The 18751-nt window shown below is 42.1% G+C and overlaps 1 protein-coding gene across 1 annotated transcript; it reads right to left on the bottom strand.

Annotated features, from left to right (window-relative positions):
• Positions 1–943: 943 nt before the first annotated feature.
• Positions 944–18618, bottom strand: glsa (glutaminase a; the record flags this gene model as incomplete). The annotated part of the gene is made up of 18 exons (XM_083908868.1): positions 18274–18618; positions 11310–11406; positions 10695–10813; positions 9884–10013; positions 9205–9284; positions 8298–8461; positions 7746–7804; positions 5481–5513; positions 4673–4731; positions 4383–4449; positions 4220–4270; positions 2832–3008; positions 2616–2747; positions 2235–2327; positions 1502–1563; positions 1341–1417; positions 1179–1242; positions 944–1091 (listed from the first exon to the last, which is right to left on the bottom strand). The coding sequence occupies exons 1-18, from the start codon at positions 18561–18563 to the stop codon at positions 944–946; spliced, it is 1902 nt and encodes a 633-aa protein (XP_083764994.1). The 5' UTR covers positions 18564–18618.
• Positions 18619–18751: the final 133 nt, after the last annotated feature.

Raw genomic sequence — 18751 nt, forward strand, 5'->3', positions numbered from 1 at the left:
GTTTAAGGATGAATCCACTCGACTACAGCTATACATCTATACTTATTTACACCGACCACACACACACACACACACACACACATTCTTGTACTTGCTGCATACTGAGGCCCGGGTTAAAGTGCTGACAAAGTGAGGACCAGCATTTCCACTTTATAAGATCAACACAATTACAAATATCTACTTCGTGACGACATCTTCAAAGAACTACTGGGTGCAGTACCATAAAATGTCTGCAGGTGGAGCCCCAGAGCAACAAGTGTGTGAAACACCAGGGCTGGAAAAAGGGGTTTTGTACCAAATTGATGACCTCTGTTGAAAAGAGTATAGCATGGTTCGAACCTTAGGAAGTAATTTCATGAAAGCAAAGTGAGGACCGGCCAAAATGTCCTCACTTCGTAAAAATGACCTCACTTTGTTGGTTAAAAACCCCTCACTGGTCCTCAGTATGCCGCAAGTACAAGAACACACACACACACACACACACACACGCACGCACACACACACAGTACAAGAATGTACAGTTTATCTTAAATAGATAAATAAATACTACGCATGTGTAAGAAACACTGCAAAGTGTTTGGAGGAGGAATCGGCGCACGCACGCACACACGCGCACACACACACACACACACTGTGATGATGATGTGACACCAGAGTCCATCCACTTTTCTCTACAATTCTACAAAACTGACGACAAAATACAGGAGAAACGAGAAGAAAACCCTCTCCTCCTCTCATGGTACATACAGGAATATAATACATCCACTAACGACATCAGGAGGAGCTTTAACACGTACGCTTCTGTGTTTAAGGAGCATTTATAGAGATTTCTTTGCTGTACAGCTGCTTTTATTTCGGCTCTTTTTAATGCCGTTTCCTGTCGTTTTTCACCCCCCCACCCCCCCAAAAATGGACTTTCCTCAAATGTTTTTCTCTCTCTTTCTCAGAGCATACCGTCCAGGTTCTTCTCGGCGTTCTGCGTGTCCGTGGGAGTTTCCTGAGGACTGTACTTGTCGTTGTAGTCGCGGAGGATGGTGACCACGTCGAGGTGGCCGAAGTGGACGGCCTCGTCCATCGGCGTGTTCCCCCACCTGAGCAGCAGCACATGAGGGCATTTTAAGACCAAAAACAAATCACTTAAAATAGGACATTTATGACAACACTTTTGTGCACATTACCTGTCTTTGGGGACAGGGTTGACTTTACAGGCCTCCAGCAGGAAGCGAACCACCTCGCCGTGTCCTAAAACACACACACACATCACATGACATCACATTAAATCAGCCTATCATAACACTAACACCAACACTAAGACACGACAATGATCCCGGGTGTTTCACCTTCAGCGGCCGCCACATGCAGCGCCGTCCTGGAGTCGTAGTCCCTCTGCTCCATGTCCATGGAGGACAAAGCAAACCTGGTTTAAAAAACATAAAAACAATTCAGTATAAAAGAGTTTAAAGTATTAGAGTTCAGAGTATAAAAGGTGAAGTTTGTTTACCGTCTCAAGGCGGAAACGTCTCCAGTGTACGCAGCAAACAGCAGGTTGATGACCGACTTCACCTGAAAACACGACAGACTCGTTCAAACTCAACATTTCTACACAGATATTGCTTTTGTATTTTCATTCTCATTAGTACACACATTTTTGTATATATACACTACTGAAATGTCCTTATTTTTTTTGAAGGAAAAGCACTTTTATCACATTAAATGAATCAGAAATACACTCTATACATTATTAATGTGGTAAACGACTATTCTAGCTAACTATTGGATGATTAGAAAACCCTTGAAAACCCTTGTGCAACGATGTTAGCACAGCTGAAAACTGTTTTTCGGGTTCTTTATTTGGAATAAAAATCATTATTTCTAATCTTGTCAATGTCTCGACTATATTTTTTCTGTTATTTTGCAACTCTTTTGATGAATAAAAGTCTGACTTTTAATGGAAAACGCAACATATTGTATAGGTGAGCCCAAACTTTTGAACGCTAGTGTAAAAATATGACCATCTTTTTTTTATCTCTGCACTGCTGAAGGATCACTTAAATCCAGATTAGTGATGCAGTATTTCTCCAGCAGATGGAGCTGTTACGTAAAATCCCACTGAGGAGGGGACGTGAAGCAGAGAAATCAAATGTTTTAAAGCCCGTTAGTGGAGACAAAAATAGCCATTTAGCCACTTCGAGACAAACAATTGAAGAAGAAGAAGAAGAAGAAGAAGAACTCACCCTCTGGTCTCCGCCTTCCCTGCGAGGATCGTGTTTCTTAGCAAAGTGCCTCAGATTGTCGTAGTTGTGAAAGTTGAAGTGTGAAACCAGGTCCTGAGAGAGAAAGTTCAACTGTTAAAAAGGCTGTGAAACTCTGGCTGCTGTTGATCCTTCAGCTCAACACTGAAAGTTTGTGGTCTCAGATTCAGTCAAATTCTGTGATCACTGAGTATGTAATGATGTCTTAAATAAACTGGGGTCATCGTCCTTTTTCCACAAGAGATATTTGTCAAAATTAAATAGTAGGACAAGTTACTTTCTGCATGCCTCTACTTAACATTTACAGTATTAGGTCATTGAAATCATTTAAACCCTAATAAAGATGATTAAAGCAGAGGTTACCGTGCAGAACTGGATGCCTCTGACGCTGTTGCCCAGTTTGTCCAGAGGTGGAGACCAACACATGATGCCCATCACATTAGGCACGACCAGTAAAATACCACCGGCGACGCCAGATTTCGCGGGCAGACCGACCTGAAACAAAGACGACGCAGTGATGTTTCGGTGCAGGATAATTTTTATTTACTCGAGACGTCGCAAGTGAAGGACGTTACTCACGTGGAAAGCGAACTGTCCGGAGAAGTCGTACATGCCGCAGGAGTGCATCAGGCTCAGGGTGTTTCGCACCGACTCGGGGCTCAGCACGCGCTCGCCCGTGATTGGGCAGAAGCCTCCGTTGGCCAGAGTTGCCGCCATGACGCTGGCGCTCTCGCAGGTCACCTCGATGGAGCACAGCTGACAGAGAGAGAGAGGAACAACACTTCAGTCTGACGGGGAGAACCACACGATTTGATGCTGCAGTTTGAGAACCGTGGCTTAAAGGGATAGTTTGGAATTTTGGACATAAGACATATTTTCCAGACATATGTTGTGTGATGGAGACGTTTTCAAGAAATTTCATTCAGTTCTTCTAGTTGCCGAGTTCGCTGATGCTATGGCTAGCGCAAGTCAATGATACAAGTTAGCATGGCATTAAAAACACTCATACCGACTCCACAGTGCACCCGAGGCAAATCGATTGTAACGGCAGACTATCGATGTACATATCTGTGTTGATAGAATAATATTTGAAACAAAACTAACGTCGCATCGCATGGATTTTTGAGGGACTACTTTCTCAGCACTATACTTCCGGCAGCGGAATCAGTCCGCCGCTGCCGGAAGTATGACGCGCTGCTGCTGCTGCTGAGACATAAATCCTTCAAATTGCAAGGTTGGTTTTATTTCAAACATTCTATCAACACAGATATGTACATCTATAGTCTGCCGTTATAATCCATTTGCCTCGGGTGCACTGTGGAGTCGGTATGAGTGTTTTTAATGCCATGCTAACTTGTATCATTGACTTGCGCTAGCCATAGCATCAGTGAACTCGGCAACTAGAAGAACTGAATGAAATTTCTTGAAAACGTCTCCAGACGTCTCCATCACACCGGCTGAGTTGGAAAATAGGTCTTATGTCCAAAATTCCAAACTATCACTTTAAGAATAGAGCTGCAACTAACGATTAATTTCATAATCGATTAATCTATTAATCGTTTGCTTCATAAAACGTCAGAACCAAAAAACAAACAAAAAATGATTCAGTTTTAATGATTTCTTATGTTATGTGGAGAAAATATTCACATTTAAGAAGCTACAACAATCAGAAATCTTGTTTTATTCATGAAAAAATCCTCAAACCGATCAAATCAATTATCAAAATAATGAACGATTAATCTAGTAATGGATTCATTGTTTCAGCTCTACTTTAGAATATACAATAGACCAGTAAATATCCAGGTAAACAGGTCACAAATTCTAATTTCTTTCACAGCCACAGTCTCATTGTTAAGTGGATGGCATCTTTAATGGGTCTTTAATGGATAAAGGACAGATTTTCTCCTGCAGCTGCCTCTTCTTAAAAATCTTCTAAAATTCATTCAGTGTTTAAAAACTGGACTGACCTGGAAGTAGAAGTCGAGGATGGAGGTCATGTCCGTTCCCTCTGGAAAACACTGAAGGAACAAACAAACAAAAGCAGTCAAAGGTTATTTTTGTAAATCAAGCTAAACAACAACAGCTGCTGCTGTTACTACTGTTACTCTGTCAAATTAAAAACAACTTTACCTTCTTCTCCTTCAGGTAGTAACCGATGGCAAAGTTTCTGTCTCCGGATTCGCGCTCAGACTGGAAACTGGGACAGAGAGAGAGAGAAACACTGTGACTCAGCTCCTGTTACGTAAACTCTATCAAAGCGTAACTCGCTGCGTCCGTGTTTACGTCCTCTAAAAGTAGACGCTCGAAAGTGTCCTCGAATTCAACTCAAATCTGCTCTTCTTATTTCGGGAAGTTGATTATTTATGCGTTTAAAACTGTTCACCGATGTCGCTAAATCAGTCGCGGCGGGTTCGACTCACGTGGCGTTGCTGAAGCCCACGTACTCGTTTCCCGCCAGTTTGTTCATGAAGTTCATGACCTGCAGAGACACGGATCAAACAAATTCAATGAGTTAAAATAAAATAAAATCAGATGTTTATATTTGCAACACTCAAGCTATGGATATTACATCTATATAAAAACATGCGACATGGTCTTAGACTTTGGGATATCGTCATATTTGTGTTGACTTTTCCCCGTTTTAAAAGCCGTTGCATTGACAATCATCAAAATGTATTATATTAATACTGAATATTATAAATGAAATAAAACAAAAACATATTTTAAAAAAGTCATTTGATAACCTTTCTTCAAATTTAAGCCTAATTGTGTGTGTTATCGCAGAATTTGACCACATTTATAGTCATTTTCATTGTTACACACGTAATTATCCTTTCATTTAACATTACGAAGTCAAAGAAATAAACCAGGTATTGTGTGAAATGAAAGGTGATAATAAGATTATGTAATACAGATCGTAAACAGTAGATCGTTTACTTTATAAAAATAAATTAAATGTAATATACTGTTTGTTAAATAACACAGTCATAGTTAAAAAAGGTCATTTAATAAACCTTCTTTAAATTTAAGCCTAATTGTTTGTGTTACAGCATCATTTGACCACATTTACAGCACACGTAACACACGTAAATATCCTTTAATTTAACATTAACATAAACCAGGTATTATGAGAAATGAAAGGTGATGATAAGATCATTTAATACAGATCATAAACAGTAGATATTTTAGTTTTCAGAGCGTATTTACGGTGCGTTCTACTCTACTCACATAGTCAAACTTCTCTGCGTTGCTTGCTCCTTGCTGAAACACAAGCGACATTAATGAAAACAACATTTAAATCCTTTTAAAAACAAAACACAGGAACATTTGCCCACATTTTGACGGTAACAACTACGATTTCACATCTCTATGGTCATTAAAAAGATTAAACAACTCGCTACGGTTTTAAACGAAACGTCATCAGTTATGAGACCAATCAAACCAGTCATGACATCAGATGAATTAAGATTAGAGGTGGCAGACTATCTGGCAATGAGGGAAGTGAAATAAAACTGTTAATCCACTCAGAATCTACAATGAAAAGTATATAAAAACTAACTAGATAGTGTCAATGTACAATTATGTGTGTGTTTTCGGTGATCTTCGTGTAAATGTAATCTGTAATGGATAAAAAGTCCAAGGTAAAAGATATTTATCGTGACAATTTTAGTCAGAAAAGGAGAAATTAAAAGAAAAAGAAGTCCTTTTCTACAGAAAAATGGAGAATGATACTAAAAACAGTGTTGAGTCAGAGCTGTTTATAATCCAGACGTATAAACAGTTTAGAGAATGCATGTGTAAAACAAAAAAGAAAAGGGTATAAAAGCAACACTTAAACATTCATTAGCGGCCATGTGGAGGCTAAAAGCTTGTCACAAATCCAGACCAAAGAGGGGAAGAATGATTAAAAAGGGAAAAGAAATTACCAACGTCATTGACCTGTTGCTGTGGTCATAATTTCCCAAAGATCCTAATGCTGTAAAATATGCAACAACACATAAAACCACACAACGAGCCTTGACAAAAGGTACATTGCACATGATGAGTGTGTGTGAAGTGCAGATCGAGGTTCATAGAGAGGAGGAGGAGGAGGAGGAGGCATGCAGACTGGATTATAATCTCAGATAAATCAGTATTTATTCATTTATAATAACTGCACATTTTAGATTAAATCTTACTTCTGCATAGACAATTGATCATTTTGGCTATTTAGCGTGTACTGCAGCACACAGGACGTCTGGTTTAATACTTGACTGTTAATGTCTTTGCTTATATTTACATATTTATAGACAATTACAGATATTAATCTTATTAATTAATCTTTCACTCCGACACGTTTTCATTATTAATAGTGTAATGTCGTAATTAAACAGCTGTCGATGACCTCGTGCACTCCCGTTAATCCTCTCCGGCCACTTGAGGAAAGGATACTGAGGTTTAAATTTTAATTAAATTCAGCAGGTGATTCTCAAGTGTTTTTACTGTGTGTGTGTGTGTGTGTGTGTTCTTGTACTTGCGGCACACTGAGGACCAATGAGGGTTTTTAACCAACAAAGTGAGGACATTTTTACAAAGTGAGGACATTTTGGCCGGTCCTCACTTTGTTTTCATTGAAATCACTTCCTTAGGTTGTAAACGTGCTATACTCTGTTTTTACCAGAGCACCTCAAATTGGTACAAAAACCCGTTTTCCAGCCCTGGTGGTGACGCACTTTTTGCTCTGGGGCTCCACCTGCAAACATTTTATGGTACTGCACCCAGTAGTTCTTTGTAGATTTCATTCATGAAGTAGATATTTGTAATTGTGTTGATTTAAAAAGAGGAAATGCTGGTTCTCACTTTGTTTTCATTGAAATCACTTCCTTAGGTTGTAAACATGCTATACTGTGTTTTAACAGAGGTCCTCAATTTGGTACAAAAACCCGTTTTCCAGCCCTGGTGGTGACACACTTTTTGCTCTGGGGGCTCCACCTGCAGACATTTTATGGTACTGCACCCAGGAGTTCTTCATAGATGTTATTTATGAATTAGATATTTGTAATTTAGTTGATTTATAAAGTTGAAATCCTGGTCCTCACTTTGTCAGCACTTTTACCCGGTCCTCAGTATGCAGCAAGTACAAGAATGTGTGTGTGTGTGTGTGTGTGAGGATGAAATACTCAGGTGACAGAATCAGTTTCCCTGATTAAAGCTGAAAAGTGTGACTGAATCACGTTGTTCTGTCTCCATCTCCTCCCACATTCTGGACTCACTGAACTCGTGTGTGTGTGTGAGTGTGTGTGTGTGCAGGATATCCGAGCTTTTAACCAAATCCCCTTTCAGCGTGATTATCTATAATCTTAATCTCCCCGTACAAACTAAATCTCTGCAGAAACACGCTCTCCAGATGATTATCATTCGCTGGAATAAAATTACAACTCAGAGACAGAATACTAGGTTTACAAAATAAATGTGCTAAATTAATTAACGATGAGGTATAAAAATGCACCTTACCTTAATGAGGGAGGTACACACGATGGCACCAGCATTAACCATGGGATTGTGTGGTTTATCTGCCAAAGAGAAAAGGTCATCTTTAAGTCAGAGAGTCAAAAAATAAAAAGTCTTAAGACCAATATTTTAACACACTTCAGGAATTCTTTCCTGTGTCGTTTACGTCCCTTTCTTTTTCAACAGGCCACAACAAATTAAAATAAACAACTGGATTATTTCAAATCCTTCACTTTGTTCAGTGACAACAAAGACGGGAAAGCCGGGGAACTCAATAACAAACAATATTCTTACACAGAACATAACAGGTGGTTATAATGCAATACATCAGTAACAGGCAAAACATTTCTACATCTTTCTGCATCTCAGAAGGGCAATATTTTATATTTAATCATAAAAAAAAACAAGCATATGCTGCTGTTTTAGTGTCAGAAATGGCCTCTTGGAGTAAAACTGCAAACTCTCATTCACTATTAATCACAATTTCAGAGTCACTAGGATTTGATGGATCCACTGTAGAGCGAGTGTGTGTGTGTGTAGTGACTGCTCCCTCACCTTCCTCGTTCAGGAAGAGCTTGTTGAACCTCAGACCGCTGGGCTCTTTGCCGATGAAGCGGTGAACGTACTCCGTGCCGTGGTCGTGAACGGCGATGGAGTACTTCAGCGGCTTGACGCAGGACTGCAGACAGAAGGGCACCTTGGTGTCGCCGACGGTGTGTCTGGACGGGGAGAGAGAGAGAGAGAGAGAGAGAGAGAGAGAGAGAGAGGTTTATTTAAAGGTCCCATATTATACCCCAGTAACCCAAGTTAAACTAATTCCTGGTGCCCTAATGAACATGTCTGTGTCATGCTTTAGTCAGAATATCATAAGGATGAAGCACAATAGCAGTTCAATAACTCTGCCAAAACAGCCCTTTTCAGAATGCTCGGTTTTGTGCCTGGTCATTTACATGTGAATGAGACCCAGGTAAACACACATCCACTGCTTGTGAACATTTTTTTCATAAATAAAATATATCCACTGGACACACAAGTCCTCTGAGGCTGGAAGTTTGTGTAAAACACTGTGCTCCGCTGTGCAGCCGCTCTTCCTCCCTCGCCTGCACTCTCGTATTTCACAGGGACAAGGGGGAGCTACGGTGGAGCTGTGAAGTACTCTGCCTGGCGGGGTGCCAACATTCACGGTGAAATGTCCGCACTGTCGTCATTTGGTCGGGAGGTGTAAACATCGCGTGTTTTATCGCCTATACTTACACAAAGTGGAACCACTAAAACATGACTGAGTCTTGTTTTTTCACATTTTGGGGACTGGTATGGCCCCCTGAGTCCCAAATATAAGTACTAAAAGATTAAAAAGTTGATTTTGCACAATAGGGGACCTTTAAACATGCGGTTTAGACACCGCGGCATCGTCTTCAGCTTCTTCTGAAGCATAAAGCATGAGCATTTCTAAAAACTGTACCTCTGTCCATCTACGGTGCACAGGGACACGGCCCACAGGTCTGGACTGAAGCGAGCCAACTGGGGAATGTAGTCTGCCACCTATGGCATAACAAAACAGTTTAGTATTAGTAACACATTGCATTTCTGTGTGTGTTAACATGACACATTAGGGCTGTCACTTTTTATCTACATCAAATAAATCAGAAATATGATACAGTGATGGTTTTAAACTGGGCACGTTAACGCATTAACGTTAAGCGCTAACGGCGGGTTAAGACATGTTTACGTGCCGCGGCACCGGAGTCCAGGCACCGGTTACCAGTTAGCTCCGTTAGCTGCGTTGCTCATATAGCGCCATGAGCGCGCCTACAGTGGAACTGGAGCGGTCTGTTTATTAAACGAAAAGAGCAGCGCTACAAATAACCAGCGTACCTGTGTACTGCATATGCATGTGTGTGCCTACCTAACTGGTAAACGGTGTATGGACTCCGGTGCCGCAGCACGTAAACATATCTTAACCGCCGTTAACGTACCCAGCACTATTTTAAAGAAGTTAACTTCCGTTTTGCTGTGAAAATTAAGGACACACACAAACTAAAGCTATCGTCCTGAGCCGACAATCACCAAAACAACAAAAGTAGCATCTCTAAGTGTAGACATCATAAAGACAGAGATAAAGCTCCACATTTCTGACTCACCTGCCCGCCTGACATGTTTTTTGCATTTTCAAACAGGTCGTTGATGTGGCCACAGAAGGGCTGGAAGTCTGGGATGACAAACTTCTTCCTGAAGGCCTGGGTGAGCAGGACAATGTTGCTCTGGACACATCTAAGGCAGGAGGGACAACACATCGACACGCAAGTTCAGAACCACTGCTTAACATGAAAACAAACACGCAAATTACGCGAATTACGCCTGCTGTTCTCGAGGGAAACTGCCCTTTATCATATTGTACACTGCAAAGTCAATTCATTCTCAGGTTTAGTGACTTTATTCCAAGGCTAAAATGTTCTGAAAATCAACTTTAGCTCATCACGTTACGTCAGACCCTGCCTAATCCCTGCAGCGCTGGAATCCCTGCAGTGACAGCACACGTTCTCGCTCCACCGCCTGCACTCATGCTTCCCCTCTGTTGAGGCTGAGCTCTCTATAAATAAGCCCCGGGGAGAGCGGAAGTGATGGAGCCCAGCCACGAGCGCCCGTCACTGGGGTCTGTTCTCTGGTGGTGAGGACTCTGGTGAGTCGTCATATGCCCCGACTCGCCATGCTGCCGCTTCCCAAGCTGTCACCCAGTTCAGTCTCAGCATCGTTTCCTCTGCGGGAGTCACTCAGGGTGGGAGGGTGAATGTTTTTTATTTATTTTAAACCTATCCTTGACTTGTTTTCATGGCAGGTTTTTGGCTCTTTTTGGCTCTTAATTCTTTACTTTTTGTTTTAGACAGGTGCAATATGAATATTTCAATCTGTGTTATTGATATACAGTTAATTATACATCCTGCGAATGCCTACTTCTTGAAGAGGTGTTTGTCAAGTGCTCCGTCAGAGGTCGTCTTCAAGGTCATCTTCAGCATCTCCATACATTCTTTCAGTCGAGGGTCTCCTGTGCGAAGCCCCGTAGCTTTGAGAGCCTACGCGACAGAGGGAGAGAGAGACGCACGGCGTGATTAAGACAGACCCGACACCAAATCGATGAAGCTACGAGCCGTGAACAGAGGCTCCTGAAGAGGCTAACAAGAGGAGCCGGGGACAGGGACAGATTTATGCAGCAGGGAAGCTCAGTCACTGCAGGTTTCTAAGTCATTCGTATCTTATTTTATGTTCTGTTTTGTATATATTCCTATGGTATTTGAAGGACAGATGGACATATTTAACCTTACAGCGATATCTATAAGTTTAAATATGCATTAATTCAAAGACACTGTTATGAATAGGCTGATATACAGGACTTTAAAAGTCATCTTTTCCCTGGACAAAGCAGTAAATAAACATAAAAAATAATAATAAAGGCAACAAACAAACACATATTTATTAGGTATTGCCAAAATTATCATTTTATACACTGGTATACGCCCAGAACTGGTGCATTCTTACTATTAACACCTTCTTCGTCAAACAAAAACTCACTGTGGTGAATTTGTGTGCAGGGATTTTATCCTGGCCCTCTGCGATGGTGTAGAAAAGCAGGTCCTCCAGACTGGGCAGGATGCCTGCCTTCCTTCTCCTGCAGGGAAGACACACAAAAAAGAAAGAGAAAAGACAAAAGGAAGAAAAAGTGAGATCCTCTGGGGAAGACACAGGGAGAGGAAACTGCAGCAGAGGAGAGGAAAACAAACAAAAAAAAAAGCAGCTTTTTGACTGCAAGGAGAAGCGGTGAGTAATAGCTGTACAGTAATCCTGCATTAGACAAACATTACTTTACACAAGCCTTATTTCACTATTATAACCTAAGGAAAAGATGCCTAGAAACAACGCTGTCAGCATTGCAGCACAGTACACTACCGTTCAAAAGTTTGGGGTCACTTACAAATGTCCTCATTTTTGGAGGAAATAAATTCACTCTATAAATTGTTAATGTGGTAAACGACTATTTTAGCTGCAAACGTCTGGTTTTTAATGGAATATCTCATCTCTCCAGTGTTCTAATGGTACATTGTGTTTGCTCATTGTGTTAGAAGGCAATTGGATGATTGGAAAACCCTTGAAAAAAAGATATTATTATCATTATTTTGAATAAAAATCATTATTTCTAATCTTACCAATGTCTTGACTATATTTTCTATTCATTTTGCAACTCTTTTGATGGATAAACTTTGACTTTTAATGGAAAAACGTAAAAAAAATTAGCATAGGTGACCCAAAACTTTTGAACGGTCGTGTGTATTAGGAACAATTTCAGTTTCAGGTGAGAAGTAACATCAGGATTTGTACTTTTCCAGAGGTTACTATGCTGCCATAAGGCCTGTGTGTAATGTCAACATGTTAATCCTCTGCTTTTCTAGAATACCAGCCGGGAATATTGTTAACTTAGTGAGATAGGGAATGTATTGTTGACACAGTGGGAAACAGAGCAGCCTCAGGGGAGGTTTGTGCTTTCTGTAGTTGAGATACTGTCAGTTCAGCTCAGTAACAACAGCCTGTGCGACCTGTGATGATGATGTGGACGTCTCGCCTCTGGCACAAAAACGATGACACATTGTTCAGTCGCTGGACGACCAGAGGTCAGACTCTGGACAAGATTCCAACATCACTATGAGTCTGCAGCTCTGCAAGAACATTAAGTGAACTAAAACTTAATCCATTTAAGTCCATAAGAGTTAATGATTATGGTGTTTGGTTAGTTTTATTGTCTCCACCTATGGTCCGGCTGGTATTCTATGAGCAGCGTTTCCACATCAAGTAGTCGTCTATAGGAGGAAAGTTAGTCAGGTGACCCGGCTCACAGGAGTCTCTCTGCTATGATTCATATCAACATCCAAATTGGATTGTGCAAAGCTCTATAAGGCGCCCGGGCTCACGATGTCCTGCAATGCATCATGGGCCACTGGGCTGTCTGAAGGTAAAGCTTTGGCTGCTGGCAGGTGAGGTGGCTTCCTCTCATCAGCCAAGCAAAAACAAAAAAAAAAAAGCGGACTTTAAACCCTTGGAGACACAAGAGGCAGGAAAAACTGTGTACATCAGTCTGGATTTACCGACTCAGCGCTAACACGCTTTCCTCTGGACCATTTGACCATTAATACAATTAATTCTAATCATGGAGCCAAGATGTTTAGAAAAGTAAAAGGATATTGATCGCTTTGTAGAAACAGTCAAATTAGGCTTTGTTCCATTTGATGTCTGAAGTCAGAAATTCTGCATTTCAAACACAAACATGGCTGCAAAACATAGGATCGATTAATTACTAGTGATAATTGTGGAGCCAGTACATAATATCGACATGTCAGATGTCAAATTCGGACTTTTAAATCAGAATTTGTGACTTCAACATGCACGGAACTCAGCTAATAACATTCCTAGCACTTTCTGAGGCAGCATGTTCTCAAATCCTTTGACTGCTCGTTGGCGTGGTCCATCTCTGACTTCGTTAAAGTGACAATAAAAGCCTGCCGGTGAGGAAGGAATACACATCAGAGAGTGTGTGTGTGTGTGTGTGTGTGTGTGTGTGTGTGTGTGTGTGTGTGTGTGTGTGTGTGAAGAGGGAGGATGAAGGAGGGATGGAATCATGGAACGAGGTGAGCTAGAGGGGGGGAGGGGGGGTTCAAGCGCAGCCGCTGGGAGGAAGTGAGGTTAGGTCAAAGCGGCTGTGGGGTTTCTGCAGAAAACCTCTACTTCTACTGGAAAATAGGTTTAAAGAGAACAATAAAAGTAAAAAATTTTAAAAAAAATCGAAACATACTTACAAATGCAAAGCAAGTAGATCAACAACAGGAAGAGAGAGAGAGAGTGAAGAGGGAAGAATACTGGATTAGTTTCAGTGACTTTGACATTTACAGTATTTTCAGATCACAACATTCATGTCATACTGAGACACAGTGTAATGACAAAATGGACATAAATCAATGTTAGACGAAAAATCCACACAATATCTTCCAAAAACCTTAAAGAAAATCACATTACTCAATAAAAATAATTATATTACAGAATTTCCCATTAAAAATTGACCTGAAAAATGCACAATTATTAGGATTAGGATTATTCCTGGAGCTCAGGGACTGCAAACACAGACTAACAGTAAGATGTCTGTGCTCAGACAGACAGAAAAAGCACTGACAGGAGTGATGTTCTTGTTTGGTCACCTCTGGGAGCTTCATCACCAGCAGGTTAGAGGTGGACACGCTTGAACATCTGGACAAGCCTCGTTAATCCACCACCGATGCTCTCCTCCATCCACACCCCCCCCCCGCCCCCCCACACACACACACCCCTCTCTGTGTTTTAAAGGTCAACTCTGTGTGTGTGTGTGTCCAGGAAGTGAAACCACAGATCTGCGGCTGCACAGAAGATCCATTATGCGTCGTGCAGCAAGGAGAAGCTACTTTACGGAGGTGGCCATCTTGTGCCGCCATGTTTCTACAGACGTGGAAACTTAAAGGTGAAGTAAGTAGTTTATAGTGCCATCTGGAGGAGAGGCTGAAATTTACAACAAAGAACTGCTCCTCTGCTCACCCCCTCCCTTCCCTCTGAGCGCTACGGTGTCCTCAGCCGGTCAAATGTCGTCCTCGTCGTCTTTCGCCGTGTCAGCAGATGAGGTTCGTGAAGCGAGGGAGAGGGCGGAGCTACCGCGGCCGTAGCAGACGAAGCGGAGAGAGAGGAGGCGGGACTTCCGCTACGAGTAAAGAGACGCTTGTTTTGTTCTCTCACGTTTGTCCTTACAGGCTCCGGTAGAAACATGGCGTCGTGGCAATGCAGTAGCGGCCCGCGACCATGTTATTTTACATGACTTTTTGAAACACTACGAAAATGAAACAACTATTATACAGCGACTAGACAATGCAGGAGCACATAATATGTATAAAAGAGTGGATTTTGGGTTATATAAACCCATAAATACTACACAGTGTCCCTTTAAGAAAAGGACGGCCTTGGCAGCAGCAGCAGCAGCGTTTCTCCTCTAAGTGGCAGCAGCATGCAGCAGCTTTATCTCTCAGGTGATAAAAAAACGATGCTGATGCTTTTGGACACGCGCTCAGATGTCCCAGAGGCCCAGGCAGCGTTCGTCCCCCCCCCGAGGCTGTGCCCTGGCTAATAAGGGGTTAAAGATGTTTGTAAGGCAGTGGAGTTTATCCACGCCTACATGATTTCCCCCCCCCCCCCCCCCCCCACCACCACCAAAAGCCTCTGCGCTGGCGTGCTGCCCAGCAGTTGTCGTGGCCTAAAGGAGGAGGAAGGCGGATGAGTCACGATGATGATGATGATGACGCAGATTGATTTGTGCTGCGCCGCCTTCCTCTCGGCGCTCCCGGGGCCTAACGTCTGCCTCCGCCCCACATTCAATTTGTCATGACATCTGCGAGGGCGGCGAAAAACCAAGCACCATTGATCCGATCACATTATCGCCGCGGTTACCGCAGACGACTCAATCCAGATGCGGGCGTGACGGATTGTCGTCGTCAGGTGTGTCGGTTAAACGAGACGACGTAAAATCTACGGCGAGCCGAGTGCGGTGGAACGATTTTGTGTCTTGAAAAATCGATGAGTCGGATTCAAATGTAGGGTTAGTGCTATCAGATGATGAAGGGTTCTACGCCAGGCTCTGCGTTGATGCAGAGGACTCTGCGTAACCTACGTAGAGCACTTTACGCAGGAGTATAAATTGGGCTTTAGTGTTACCAAGAACCCATTTTTCAGAAGCAAATGGTTCCAGGTAGAACCTCAGCCCTTGTAGAAGGACCCTTTTGGAACCCTTCTTTCTAAGAGTGTGGTTATTGGTACCACCCAACAAAACATTTAAATATTTATCATTTCAGCCAAAAGAGTAAAATCTCATTGACAACCAAAGGATCAAATGTAAAATCCAAGAACTTATGATTTTTTAAAAACACCCTAAAGCTGCTGACTCACTCTAATGAATCCTGAATCACGCTGAATCTAAACGTCGACCGATTTCTCAAACATTTAAGTCTAGTATATTTAGCAGAGTGAGCTAAAGGCTTCACCTAAACTAAAACGTGTCCCCGGGGGTAAACAAGACACCGGTGGTGACGAGCAGGCAGCAGCGCTAATGACTGCCTCAACATGGCTGACGACTTAGGCAAATTGTCCGTGAACAGAAACATAATGGGACGACGACGACCTCAGCCGGCAAAGTCAACGAGGTGTTTAATATCCGTGGAAAGTAGACGGGGAGTTTACTGATGCTGGTGTCACGGCTCATTCCAATGTTTACAGCAGAAGACTGTAATCTAACCATAATTTACTGTGCAACAAATTAAATTAACATCTATATTCGCTCCAGATTAATGCAAGAAAAGACTGGCAACTAATGCACAGCCCCTTTTTAATGTTAATAAACCACAATTACTGTGTAAAATACTGACATAATCTTGGTATTCAACGTCAGAATAGCAGCCCGCCTGTTTCAAATATCTAAATAAAACAGGGGCTGCAATCAAACACCGCAAGATAAGACTGAATAATTCATTTATGAAGTAACTTGATGCAAGATTGCTAGTCTATATTCAATGTGTGCCAATCCAAATCAATTATTAAGTTAATCATTTGGGAACTATTTTGAGCGTCTTAAATTAAAAAATGTTCATGGTTTATCTGCACCATGAAACAAACAAGTGAACCAAACAAGACATTTGAGCGTGTCATCATTTTGAGGCTTGGGAAACACAGATTAACATTGCGTGTCGTCTCAAACAACTAACTGACTAATCCAGAAAATAAACCTTAATCGACATTATTGTATCATGTGCTGCTCCATTACTTCTTCTTAAACCTATTAAAGCTTGACTTTCAAATAAAAATAATCACATTTGCAAGCACTATTGCGATATCTATCGTTAAAATCACAGTTATACATTTCCCCCCCTGATTATTTAGAGAAGGGGAGCGTCGTTTTACACGTGGATGGATTAACATAATCATTAGAGATGACTCACATCTCAGATTTAAAGCTGGGTTACACAGACTATGGTTGCAATCAATACCCGTCAGTGAAGTATTAATATTAATTTGTTATTTTGGTTCCCTCAATGTCAGCTGGGATTGGCTCCAGATCCTCGACCGTCAAAGTTTAAGCCAAAAAGTTGGAGAATATGAAGTTTCTTACAGATAATAAACCTCCTGACGTTGATTAATGTTTCACAGCTAAACACGACGATTGATCTGCAGCCATTTGGATGATCAAATGTTTCCTTACACTTAAATGAGGGGGTTGTTTTTTGTAAGCGGTGCATATCTTCCTGGGAAATGTTAACGCGGTCAGCGGCCGACGCTGTGAATGATAATAATAATAATGAGAATAACATTATCAGAGCTCATCCTGAGTGGATCAACTGATGTCAACAGGTTTTAAGAGGAAACAACGAGGGCCCAGATCAACCTGCGAGGTTAACTGTGATTTATTTCGGTCATCACGTGCTTTTAACCTGCATCGGATCCATCACTAAGAGAGCTCTCGTTCTCACTTCACTGTCAGCGAGCACTCATTTCACCTCATTACAACAAAACACCTTTGACATACACGGTTAATTACAGCTTCACACTTCATAATAATCACACTGTTTATGCTTGTTATGGTTAAACTACAATTACCTTTATTCTTAATGCATTCTCTTTATAGGTTAATGCTGCCTCTACTCGTATATTTATATGCATTATATCTTATTTGACGCTCAATACATATCAATTATTCACATTGCTAGATGTAATCTTGACTGACCTTCATCAGACATGAGCCTCAGGCCTGGTCCTGATGCTCAGTTATCAGCATGGTGCACAGTTAAGTTTGTTTTAGTCGGATTTTGAATAAGCTGACATCATAATATCAGTGGTTTGGATATGAAAGTGTTGCAGAGAAAAGCTGCAGCTCCTGGTGATCACGAGGAGTCACGACACCTGGCTGCCTCAGACACGTTTGCAAATAAAGCTGCTTTTACTTGTTTTAACACGCTCTAAAACACGACCCAGGAAACACAACAGAGCAGTAGATAATATATCTGTTGTGTTTTAACATGGGGTTTTGTTGAGTGGTTTAATCTAACCCGAAATACCGTGTCTGTCCGATAATGGATCTCGCTCTTGCTTAGCCACTGTTCCCCGGGGTGCCAGCTACCGGTGAACGCAGAAGTACGTTCTGAAGATCGACGAGTGAAACATTGCACATCTGGTAAATGCAAAATAATACAAACAACATATTCCAAATGACGTGTAAAAGTAATGATATTAGTCAGTTGTGAATTCGGCGTATATTCTGCGAGCACATATTGACTCCATCCCATAAATAAAGACACTATAAGGAAAAGATTCGCTGTATTATGCCTTCTTCAATGACCCCAGTTGGTTGACTAAAGTGCCATTTTTTCCTATGGAGTTCGGCCTACCGTTTAGCTAGCAGCTAACGAGCCGCGCTAACGTTACTCACTTCTCCGTTGCGGAGTCTTTGGAGGCATCGTTGGCGGCGTCCCCTTTGTCGCAGAAGCTCCTCACGCCGTGTTTTCTGGTCAAGTGCTGTGGGGCTCTCCACCCGGCAAATGCCCTCCCTCTGCCCGGCGACCTCCCATCCGACGCCCCGCTGCTGAAGCAGGCGGCGGCGGCGGCGGCGGCTGCTGCAGGTGCCGCGTTCACGCCGACACTTCTGCTGCATGGGAACGGACGCTTCAGCTGCGTTTGAAACAACTCGTTGAGCGCGACCGTGGACCGCAAATGTAACATTTTCAACCCCGTGGAGTAAAAACCGTGAGGAGGGAATAAGCCACTGTTGAACCCAGTCAGGACCGTGGATGAGCGGTGACGGTTCAGTGACGTCGGTCGTGTAACGGTCTCCTCCGTGGGATGATGGAATACACCCTACAACCTACCTTACACGCCGCGCGCGTTTTCATTGGTCCCTGAGATCTCGT

This window comes from Microchirus variegatus (assembly GCF_963457635.1).
Source record: "Microchirus variegatus genome assembly, chromosome: 22".
In the NCBI taxonomy this organism is placed as follows: Eukaryota; Metazoa; Chordata; class Actinopteri; order Pleuronectiformes; family Soleidae; genus Microchirus; species Microchirus variegatus.